The sequence below is a fragment of the Mirounga angustirostris genome, unplaced genomic scaffold (genome assembly GCF_029215605.1).
Source record: "Mirounga angustirostris isolate CCGP_5_RB_7025 unplaced genomic scaffold, mMirAng1.0.hap1 SCAF_1, whole genome shotgun sequence".
Lineage (NCBI taxonomy): Eukaryota > Metazoa > Chordata > Mammalia > Carnivora > Phocidae > Mirounga > Mirounga angustirostris.
This window is the reverse complement of record NW_026991709.1, coordinates 149463848-149476219: the sequence shown is the minus strand read 5'-3', so window position 1 is coordinate 149476219 and position 12372 is coordinate 149463848. Positions and strand designations below refer to the sequence as shown.

Here is a 12372-nt window from a genome sequence, read left to right as displayed (position 1 = left end):
ACTTCATTTCCATACAGTGGGTTGCCTTGCATCTGTTTTAAAAACAAACACACAAACAAACAAAAGTTCTGGTCAGCAGAATAGGTCATAAAATGAGGAAGGCAGCTCAAGGGATTCCTTTTGTGCTAAGAGGTCTGCCTGGAGGAGGAAGCTGGAGAGCGGTTCCAAAGGTGGCTCGAGCCCTTTGTTTCTGGTGCGGGGTTTGAACCATTCCTTTGGTCAGTTAGTCAGCAGGCAAATAGAAATCGATTGCTGGAGGCAGAACCAGGGATGGATCCAGCTGATCAGGCAGAGAGGGACCGGTGGCAGAGGGAGATGGGGGGAGCACAAAGGAGAGGGAGAAGCAAGGCAAGAGAGGAAGAGGCAGCAGCAGGTACTACTGAAAAGCCCAGGATGACCAGGACAGAGAAGTGGCCACTACCACTGGAAGCACTGGACCACTGCTGGAGACCTCAGCCTGGACAGAGCAGAGGAGCTGAAGCCAGAGGGTGGGAGGGGTCACAGAAAAAGGGGAACCGTCTCCGGGGCTGCACAGACTCCCTGTGATCTCCTCGAGGCTGTCTGGAGGCAGCTCGGAGAGGCCAAAAGTGACAGCAAGAATCCACTGTCCTGTCTTTCCCCGAGACAGGGAAGCCTCCACAAGAGCTGCTCCTAACCAACAAGACCACCCAGTTTGGGCTGGCCCACCGCTAATACTAGAGCAGTGGAGGACCCCAGACTGTTCCGCTTCTCTTTCCACCCACAGCTCCTTCTTGCGCCACCGGGGGTCTTGCATGTGTGCGGATAACAGGACAGACCAGCCCACTTGCCCGAGTTCTGCCCGCCTCCACCTCCCACCACAGCTGTCCCCTAGTGCACACACCAGTCAGCGACGGGGGGAAGGCTTTAAAACAGAAGACTGCACAGGACCTATTAATGGGCTCAGGATGTTTGGGCAAATAGTTCTGGGGTCCCAGGTACCTGAAGGGTGGGCACGGGGCAGGTCGCTTTGGTCTTCTCACTCTGTGGAGAGGGTGCAGCTGGGGGAGAGCCAGAGCAGGGTCCATTCTGAGGACTGGAAAGGTACTGGAAAGGACAGAAGAGGGAGCCAGGCCTACCCAAGAGAGGCGCAAGTGGCCCAGGTCAGTGGGCAAACCTCCTGGTGCCCCTCTCAGGAAGTGGGTTTCAGCTGTAAGGCAAGCAGACGCACCGCAGGAGGAAAAAGCAGCTAGTTGCATCAGCGGTGAGCAGAAGCCAGAGTATGCCGATGATGCCAGTCCACGTGATGTCAAGTGGCTGGCCTGGACAAGCCCAGTCCTTTCTCCCATTTCAGTGGAGATAATCCCTGCCCTGGTTACCTACACAGAATATCTGAGAGTCATTCTGAGCTCCTTTCTCCCTTCCATTATCCATCAGTAGGTCTTGTGACTTCTCCCTTTTACAGGTCTCCAATCAATTCCTCCCCAACCCAAGCTCCTAATCCATCTCTTTCCTAGCCTCTGCATGGATGCAGTTTCCTAATCCATCCATAGTTTTCTCATCTGCCACCCTGATACCTCTTGCCTCCCTCCAGTCTGTTCTTTCATTGCAACCAAAGTGATCTTAGTAAAACACAGAGCTGACCATGACATGCCCAGCTGAAGACCTTTGATGGCCCTTCTAACTGCACTCAGAAGAGTTTAAATTCCCTAATGTTGCCTTACAAACCTGCTTATGATCTGGCCCTCACCTCCCAGCTTCATTCCTCCTGCTCAGACTCTTAAGTTCCACTCCTGAACTTCCTTCATTTCTTCCCATATGCACTCTCTTCATCCCGCTTTTATACAATGGGTTGCCTCTGCCCAGAATGCCCTTTTTCCTCCTCTCCTGCCTTATTCCTACTCATTCTTTTTTTTTTTTTCCTTCACTGTTTAAAAAACTGGAGTGTAATTTGTATGCAGCAAAATTCATCCTTTATGGTACTGCGAGGTTTGACAAATTCATACAGTTGTGTAATCAACACTACAATAAAGAACAGTTCCCTCACCCCCAGAAATCTCCTCAGGCTCCTTTGGAGCCAACACTAGCTTCCATGACCAGCTCCTGGCAACCACTGATCTGTTTTCTGTTTTGTTTTTGTTTAAGTTGGCTCCACGCCCAGCATGGAGCCCAACATGGGGCTTGAACTCATGACCCTGAGATCAAGACCTGAGCTGAGACCGAGAGTCCGATGCTTAATGGACTGAGCTGCCCGGGCCCCCCAATCTGTTTACTGTCTTGCATTTTCCAGAATGTCTCCAAAATGGAATCATTATGTATATAGCCTTTTGAGAATGGTTTCTTCTACCAGCATAATGCATTTGATATTCATCTCTGCTATTGTATGTATCAACATTCCTGTTTCTTCTTTATCGCTGAGAGCATTTGTGGTATAGATGTACCACAATTTAACCTTTAGCCAGTGGATAGGACATTTGGGTTTTTTCCAGGTTTTGGTGATGATGAATAAAGCCATCATAAACATTTGGGTACAGGGTTTTGTGTGCACCTAACTTTTCATTTCCCTTGGGAAAATACCTAGAAGCAGGTCTGCTGTATGGTGTAACATTCTAAGAAACTGCCACACCGTTTTCTAGAGCTGCAGTACCACTTTGTATTCCCATGGCAACATGACAATTGGAGTTTCTGCATATCATCACCAGCACTCATTTGGTACATTTATACATTTAGTTAACTTTTTGACATTCTACTAAGTGTGTAGTGGTATCGCCCTGTGGTTTTAATTTCCACTTCCCTGATAACTAATGATAGAGATTTAAAAAAAAAATCTCTGCCTGGTCTTCACTTTGTCCAAAAAGCCACTTTTCACGCTCTTTCTGTAAAATGATTAAGTTCCTGTCCTTTGTGGTTCCCTGACAACCAACATTTATTGCCACCTTGGGCTTAACCCACTAAACTACCAAACTACCATTGTTTTCCAGTTCCCGCCCTGCTCACCACCCTGGTTTCCTGGTCTAGCTCTCTCTCTCTCTCTCTCTCTCTCTCTCTCTCACACACACACACACACACACACACACACACACGACTGAGGGAAGAAGCGGCATCTTACTTCCTTTGCTATCTTCAGCTCCCAGCACAAACCTGCAATAGAATCTTTATACAATAAATATTAAATGAGTGAATAATTGCTTAACAAATTAGAGAATAGACAGATGAAGAGAGGTAGTTAGGAGCCAGGTTTTGCAACCCGACTGGCCTGGCTGTGCCAATGAACCATTCTCCATTGGTGCCTCACACTAAGTTCACTTTTTTTTTTTTTTAATATCTCATGATATTCTTAGAATATTGTGTTAAGAATGGCAAATTCCAATCTCAAACTAATAATTCAACAAACATCTAAAGCCAGAAATAAATTCCAGGGGCTCCTGGGTGGCTCAGTCGCCAAGCATCTGCCTTCGGCTCAGGTCACGATCCCAGGTCCCTGCTTCGCGGGAAGCCCGCTTCTCCCTCTTCCACTCCCCCCGCTTGTGTTCCTGCTCCCGCTCCCTTTCTCTCTGGAGCAGAAACTCCTGAAAATTTAAACTGGTAGGAACACTTAAATGGTAGTTTTAAAGAATTGCTGGAGGTTGAGTGTGGACTGGCTGGGGGAGGGGAGGAATAGCCATTCACACTAAGTTCACTTTAAGAAGGTCGATGCCGGGCGCCTCGGTGGCTCAGACGGTTAAGCGTCTGCCTTCGGCTCAGGTCATGCTCCCAGGATCCTCGGTCGAGTCCCGCATCGGGCTCCCTGCTCTGCGGGGAGCCAGCTTCTCCCTCTGCTTCTCTCTCTCTCTCTCTCTCTCTCTGTCTCTCATGAATAAATAAATAAAATCTTTAAAAAAAAAAAAAAAAAAGAAGGTCGATGCATAAGCGGCCCCCGCAGAGGGAGGCAAAGCGGAAAGGACGCGGCCGGAAGCGGAAGGGCGGCAAGGGTTAGCGGCGTCTCAGTTGCCATGGAGACGGGAAGAGGCAGAGAAGGGCTGTCTGCAGAGTCCGGGTCCTACGCGTTCCGGGGCGCGACGTGGACGCCAACCTCGCATCTGGCCGGGATCCGCAGCCCCAGCGAGTCCGCCTGGCTGTCCTCTTTGACCTACTCCGAGGCCTTTCACTACGGCTTCGGGGGCCGGGCCCGCCGCGTGGGGGGGCCCCTCGCGCTCCAGCCGCTCCCCGAGCCGCAGCTGCTGAGTCTGCGCCCCACCTCGCTGCGCAGCCAAGACATCTCGCACTTGCTCACCGGCCTCTTCCGCAACTTGTACACTAACGAGGTGATCGGCGAGGACCTGAGCGCGAACTTGATCAAGGCCCGCGGCAGCGAGGATGCGCGCCACGAGGAGTTCGTGGACGAGCTGCAGCGGGTAAGGCGGCCCCGGAGCCCCGCGCGCTCCCTGCCCTTGCTCTCCGGGGACGCGGTGGCGTCACGTCCGCGGACAGTGCGGGGGGTCCCAGGGCGCGCCCCTAGAAAGGCAGGCCCCCGCAGGACTCAGCCGCTCGACAAGTGCCAGCACCTGACGGGTGCCAGGCACTGAGGATGCAGCTAGGAAAACGCAAAGTCCCTGCCCCAGTGTGTTCGACATCTAGTGGAAGGGCACTCTCTCCGCACGTTTACAGAAATAGGCACGTAAGGCATATGTCTGTAGCGCCTATCCATCTTCATTTCTCTATGTACATACACACACGAAATAATTGCATATGTAAATAAAAGGACTGGGGCAGATAGCCGAATAGTTGTTGTTCCCTGGAGATGGTAAGGCTAAAAGTCACCCCTTTTGGGGTGCCTGTCTTTGTATCACAAACCACAATCGCAACCTAGGCATTCATTGCCAGATTTGAGGAAGCATGCCTCGTCTCTGGGAGACAACTGCTTCCTCGTCTGTACAAGGAGGAAGGCAGCTGACTTGGATCCTCTCTGCTGAGTCTGACGGCTGCCCACACTGCTGAGGAATCCCTTAAAGGGAGTCTCAGGTGAGGTGGGCATCTGGGTGGCACGCCTCTGTCTACCACAGGTGGTGTGCTAACTTGTGTTTGCTCTTTCAGAGTTTGGGTGACAGCTGTGAAGGCAGGAGGCAGAGTTTCAGGCTCGGCTCTCTTCCCGAATTTACTATGAAACCTTTAAGACGTTTCCCTCTGTGGGTCTCAGTTTTCACATCTATTAGGTTGGACCAGTTGGTCTCCATAGTTCTGTGATTGTTTTGTGCTTCACAGGAAGCCCGATGCTGGGGGTGGGGGTGAGTAAGCTCTGCGATCTCAGCCTATTTCTGTGCATTTGATGGTCTACCTGCCAGATTCGGAAGGTCTATAAGCAGCGACTGGATGAAGTTGAAATGTTGGAGAGACATATCATTCAGGCCCGAGCACGAGCCCTTGCAGAGGAAGAACGGATCATGCAACTGGCTGAAGTGCATGACCTTGATACCTTCCTCAAGATGCCTCCAGGTGTGTATAATGAACTCCCAACATGCCCTTCACCTGATTCCCCAGCCGTTAATATATTACAGTGTTGGCTCCGCGGACCACTCTCTCTCTAGTAAGAATGTTTGGAGATCAAACTGCAGATGTGATGTTTCATTACCACGAAACACTCTAACATGCATGTCTCCAAAACAGGGACTCTCCTATGTAACCAGCATACAACCATACAAGCCTAGAAATCAGCATTTGTGCAACACTAACCTCCAATTCACAGATCCCATTCAGATTTCACCAGCTGTCCCACAGTGGCTCTTTCTCTTCTCTGGTCCAAGACTCTGTCTAGGAAGTCATGTTGCATGTGATTGTCAAGACCCATTTTTAGGGGTGCCTGGGTGGCTCAGTCAGTTACGCATCTGCCTTCGACTCAGGTCATGATCCCAGGATCCTGGGATCAAGTCCCACATCGGGCTCCCTGCTCAGTGGGGAGTCTGCTTCTCCCTCTCCCTCTGCCAGCCGCTCCCCCTGGTTGTGTGCTCTCGATCTCTATCAAATAAATAAAATCTTTTAAAAAAGACCCATTTTTAGAGTCTTCAGTTTGAAAGAATGTCTTGATCTTTTCTTGTCTTTCATGTTCTTTAAGAAAATTTCTTTTCTGGGGCACCAGCGTGGCTCAGTCAGTTAAGTGTCTGACTCTTGATTTGATCATCAGGTCATGATCTCAGTGTTGTGGGATTGAGCCACGGGCTCGATGCTGGGCGAGGAGCCTACTTGAAATTCTTTCTCTCTTCATGTCCCTCTCTCTCTTTCTCCCCCTCTGCCCCGCCTCTCTCTTTCAACCTCTCAAAAAAATTCTTTTTTATTTGAGTACAATTGACACACAGTGTTACATTAGTTTCATGTGTACAACTTAGTGATTTGACAAGTTTATGCATTATGCCATGCTCACCACACGTGTAGGTACCATCTGCCCATACCTCACAATCACAATGTCATTGACTGCATTTCCTATGCTGTGCCTTTTATTTCGGTGACTTTTCATTCCATAATTGTCTTTCATGTTCTTGACAGTTGTGTTTCTCTCCCCCAATTTTTTTATTGTGCCTAAGGATGCATAAAATTTACCATCTTACCTATTTTTAAGTGGACAGTTCAGTGGTATTAAGTACATGCATAATGTTGTATGAACATCACCACCCTCCATCCCCAGAATTCTTTTCATTTTGCAAAACTAAAACTCTGTACCCATTAAGCAATAACTTCCCATACCCTTACCCCAGCCCCTGGCAACCACCATTCTACTTTCTGTCTTTACAACTTTTTTTTTTTTTTAAAGATTTTATTTATTTATTTGAGACAGAGAGAATGAGAGACAGAGAGCATGAGAGGGAGGAGGGTCAGAGGGAGAAGCAGACTCCCTGCTGAGCAGGGAGCCCGATGCGGGACTCGATCCCGGGACTCCAGGATCATGACCTGAGCCGAAGGCAGTCGCTTAACCAACTGAGCCACCCAGGCGCCCTACAACTTTTTTTCTTTTTTTTAAGATTTTATTTATTCATTTGACAGAGAGAGAGAGCAAGCAAGAGCACAGGGAGAGGCAGAGGTAGAAGCAGACTCCCTGCTGAGCAGGGAGCCTGACATGGGGCTCGATCCCAGGACCCTGAGATCATGACCTTAGATGAAGGCAGACACTTAACTGACTAAGCCACCCAGGCGCCCCTGTCTTTACAATTTAGACTACTCAAAGTACCTCATACAAGTAGAATCATACAGTATTTGTCTCTTTGACTGGCTTATTTCACTTAGCTTAATGTCCGTAAGGTTCACCTGTGTTGTAGCCTGTGTCAGAATTTCCTTTCTTTTTAAGACCGAATAGTATTGTCATATGTATGTACCACATTTTGCTTATCCATTCATGCATTGATGGTCAGTTGGGTTGCTTCCACATTTTGGCTATCATGAGTAATGCTCTGAACAGGATGTACAGATGTCTCTTTGAGACCCTGCTTTCAATTCTTTTGGGTGTATACCCAAAAGGGGAATTGCTGGGTCATATGGTAGTTCTATTTTTAATTTTTTGAGGAACCACCATACTGTTTCCCACAACAGCTGTATCATTTTCACATTCCCACCAAGAGTGCACCAGGATTTCCATTTCTCCACATCCTTGCCAACACTTGTTATTTTCTGTTTTGTTTTTTTTTGATAGTAGCTCTTCTAATGAGTGTGAGGTGGTATCTTATTGTAGTTTTGATTTGCATTTCCTTCCTCATTAGTGATATTGAGTCTCTTTTTATGGACTTATGGCCATTTATGTATCTTCTTTGGAAAAATGTCCTTTCAAACCCATTTTTTAATCATTTTTAAATTGTTGCCTGTGCCTTGGTGTCATATCAAGGCCTATAAGAAATCATTGTCAAGTCCAATGCTGTGAAACTTTTGCCCTATATTTTCTTCTAAGGGTTTATTATTTTAGGTCATACATTTAGGTCTTTGCTTAAATTTTTTAATTGGAGTATAATTAATGTACAGGGTTATATTAGCTTCATGTGTACAATGTAATGATTCAACAATTCTATACATTACTTAGTGCTCATCATGATAAGTGTACCCCTCCCCTTTTCTTTTGAAATTGAGTCTGTTTTATTGGCTCTAAATAAAATTTTGTGCTTAATGGAACTAGCTTCTACAAATTCTTAAGGAATCTTAATGTACAAGATGTTCCAAAATAGCCAAGACGCATATTTTGTGCTTAGTAAAAGCAAATGGCATTAAGCACCAGTGTGAAGAAAATTCTCCATTACAAAATTGGAAAGCCAGCTATGTATTCCGCCAGAGGACTAGCACTTACCTTGCTGTTTGTATCATCAAAGATAATTACACTAAAGCTGGACTCAGCCTCTCCGCACAATTCTTTTTTTTTTTTTTAAAGATTTTATTTATTTATTTGACAGAGAGAGACACAGCGAGAGAGGGAACACAAGCAGGGGGAGTGGGAGAGGGAGAAGCAGGCTCCCCGCAGAGCAGGGAGCCCGATGCGGGACTTGATCCCAGGACCCTGGGATCATGACCTGAGCTGAAGGCAGTCGCTTAACCAGCTGAGCCACCCAGGCGCCCCTCCCCACAATTCTTTACACATCCTTGCTCCTTAACTTTGTGGCAGGTGAATTAGGCAGTGATCTCACCATGTTCTCTGAGCCATAAGGAAAGGGAGAGGAGCTGGGGGGAAGCTCAGGAAGGAAGATTCGCCTCTGCACTAAAGCTTACTGCTCTGAGTTAAGTAAGCTTCATCCTTATCTTACAGATGAAACTGAGACTCCACAAGTTTCGCTACCTTGTTCAAGGTCACCCAGCTAGTAAGTGGTGGGAGGTCTTTTAGTCAAAGTGGGATTTATAACTTGGAGTGGCTGATACACCATCCAAATAAAGAAAGATATAGGTTTGAGTTTTTTGGGTAGGGAAGGATATACTTAACATTAGAGCGTCTTCAGTAGTTCTAACCTTGGGGCAGTGCTGTCCTCCTAGGGGGCATGAAGAAATGTTTGGAAGCATCTTTGGTGTGCCAGTAAAGGGGGTGGGTTGTGTTCCTGGCTTTTAGTACTCCATGGGTCAGGGATGCTAAGACACACTGCAGTGCTTAAGATGGTTCCACATAACAAATTATCTATCCCAAGATGCAAATGGTTTCCTGTTGAGTAACACCATAGGTGCCTCATTAAGTTCATGAGTTAGAAGTGATGAAATTACTTTAACTCCTTGGCATGAAGTCAGACTGAGAGATGCAGTGACTCACAATAAGTGTACTCTTAATCCCTTTCATTTCACTCACCACCCCACCCACCTTCCCTTTAGCAACCATCAGTTTTTTCTCTGTATTTAAGAGTCTGGTTTTTTATTTGTCTTTTTTTCTTTGCTCATTTGTTTTGTTTCTGAAATTCCACATATGAGTGAAATCAAATGCTTATTGTAGCATTATTTACAAGAGCCAAGATATGGAAGTGCCCAAGTGTCCATCAATAGATGAATGGATAAAGAAGATGTGGTACATATATGCAACAGAATATTACTCAGCCATAAAAAAGCATGGATCTTGCCATTTGCAACAACGTGGATAGACCTAGGGGGTTAATGCTAAGTACAATAAGTCAGAAAGAGAAAGACAAAGATCTTTGACTAACTTTGGTATGATGTTTTATATGGTGTTAGATAAGGGTCCAACTTCATTCTTTTGCATGAGGATATCTACTTTCCCCAGCATCTTTTGTTGAAAAGACTGTTCTTTCCTCATTGAATGGTCTTGTTATCCTTGTCGAAAATCATTTGACCATATATGTGAGGGTTTATTTCTGGGCTTTTTATTCTATTCCATTTCTTTATGTGTCTATCGTTATGCCAGTACCATATTATTTTGATAACCATAGCTTTGCAGTAAGTTTTTTTGGGGGGAGTGGGTTAAGAATTTTTTTAAGAGTTTATTTATTAGAGAGAGAGAGACAGAGATAGTGAGAGAGAGCACGAGCAGGGAGGAGAGGGAGAAGCAGGCTCCCCGCTGAGCCGGGAGCCCAATGTGGGGCTTGATCCCAGGACCCTGGGATCATGACCTGAGCCGAAGGCAGACATGCATAACTGACTGAGCCACTCAGGCGCCCCTGCAGTAAGTTTTTAAATTAGGAAGTGTGAATCCTCTGGTTTTGTTTGTTCTTTTTCAAGATTGTTTTGGCTATTGGGGATTCCTTGAGATTCCATATGAATTTTAGAATGGGTTTTTCTATTTCTGCAAAGAACATCATTGGGATTTTGATAGGGATTGTATTGAATCTGTAGATCACTTTGGGTAGTATTGACATCTTAGTATTAAATCTTCTAATCCACGAGCATGGAATATGTTTCCATTTATTTATGTCATCTTTAATTTCTTCAGCAATGTTTTGTACTTTTCATTGTAAAAGTCTTTCACCTTTTTAGCTAACTTTTAAGTATTGTATTCTTTTTGATGCTATTTTAAATGGAATTGTTTCCATAATATCCTTTCCAGATCATTCATTACTGATAGAAATGCAACTGATTTTGCATGTTGACTTTGTGTCCTGTTATTTTGCTGAAATTCATTTATTCTAACAGGTTTTGTTGTTTTTTTTTTTTGTGGGACTTTTAGGGTTTTCTGCATATAAGATCATATCATCTGCAAATACATGAATTTACTTCTTCCTTTCCAATTTGGATTCCTTTTTCTTTTTGCCTAATTGCTCCAGTTAGAACTTCCAGCACTGAGCTGACTAGAAGTAATGAAAGCAGGCATCCTTGCCTTGTTCCTAATCTTAGAGGAAAAGCTTTCAGTCTTTTACCGTCGAGTATGATGTTTGCTACTGGTTTTCTATCTGTGGATTTTATTATGTTAGGGTAGTTTCCTCCAAGTCCTAACTTTTTTAGTGTTTTTATCATGAAAGGGCATTGAATTTTGTTTACTGTTATTTCTGCATCAGTTGAGATGATCATATGATTTTTTTCCCTTCACTCCACTAATGTGGCGTATTACACTGATCAGTTTTCATATGTTGAACTACCCTTGCTTTCCGGGAGCAGATCTCACTTGGTCATGGTATATAATCCATTCAATAAGCTGCAGGATTCGATTTGCTAGTATTTTGCTGAGGACTTTTGCATTGAGGTTTGTAAGAGATATTGGTCTGTAGTTTTGTTGTTGTTGTTGTTGTTGTTGTTGTTGTTTTGTAGTGTCTTTGTCTGGCTTTGGTATCAGGGTAATCCTGACCTTATAGAATGTGTAACTCTTTTTTTTTTTTAACTTAAGAAGAGTTGGTATTATTTCTTTAAATGTTTGGTAGAATTCACCAGTGAAACCACCAGGTCCAAAACATTTTTTGGGAGGGGGAGACTTTTGATTACTGATTGAATCTCCTTACTATCAATTCAGATTTTCTATTTTTTGGGATTTTGTCTTTGTAGGTTTCATATTTCTAGGAATTTGTCCATTTTATCTGTGTTATCCAATTTGTTGGTGTAGAATTGTTTCTAGTACTCTTTTATAATCCTTTTTATTTCTGTGGAATCGGTGGTAACATCCCCACTTTCATGTCTGATTTTAGTCATTTGGGTCTTCTCTTTCTCTTAGTTGATCTAGCTAAAGTTTTGTCAATTTTGTTGATTTTTCTGAAGAACCAACTTTTAGGTTCATTGGTTTTCTCTGTTGTTTATCTGTTCTGTATTTATCTGTGCTCTAGTCTTTGTTATTTCCTTCATCTAGCTTTGGGTTTAGTTTTTCTAGTTTCTTAAGTTCTAAAGTTAGATTGCTGATTTGAGATCTTTCTTGTTTTTAAATGTGTTTGTAACTGTAACTTTCCTCCTTGGCACCACTTTCACCGGGTACTGTAAGTTCTGGTATGTTATGTTCTCGCTTTCATTATTTGTCTCTAAGTAGTTTCTAATTCTAATTCCTCTACTTGTAATTGTGATTTCTTCTTTGATCCGTTGGTTGTTTAAAAGTGTGTTGTTTAGGGGCGCCTGGGTGGCTCAGTCGTTAAGCATCTGCCTTCGGCTCAGGTCATGATCCTGGGGTCCTGGGATCGAGCCCTGCGTCGGGCTCCCTGCTCGGCGGGAAGCCTGCTTCTCCCTCTCCCACTCCCCCTGCTTGTGTTTCTGCTCTCGCTATCTCTCTCTGTGTCAAATAAGTAAATAAAATCTTGAAAAATAAATAAATAAATAAATAAAAGTGTGTTGTTTAATTTCCACAATTTGGTGAATTTTCCAGTTTCCTACCATTACTGATTTCTAACTTCATCCCATTGTTGTCAGAGAAGATACTTGTATGATATCTGCCCTTTAAAATCTACTGGGGTTCAATTTGTGGCCTTACATATGATCTGGGAAATGTCCCATGTGCACTGGAGAAGAACATTAAGCTGCTCTTGTTAGGCAGCGTTCTGTCTGTTAGATCTACTTGGTCTATTGTGT

General features: G+C 44.6%; 1 protein-coding gene across 1 annotated transcript in view; it reads left to right on the top strand.

Moving 5' to 3' along the window:
• Positions 1–3639: 3639 nt before the first annotated feature.
• DLEC1 (DLEC1 cilia and flagella associated protein) overlaps positions 3640–12372 on the top strand; it is a 74957-nt gene continuing 66224 nt past the window's right edge. Inside the window, exons 1-2 of the mRNA XM_064590080.1 lie at positions 3640–4352; positions 5280–5430. Coding sequence (XP_064446150.1) covers positions 3951–4352; positions 5280–5430 — 553 coding nt within the window. The 5' untranslated portion in view covers positions 3640–3950. The remainder of the gene's footprint in view (positions 4353–5279; positions 5431–12372) is intronic.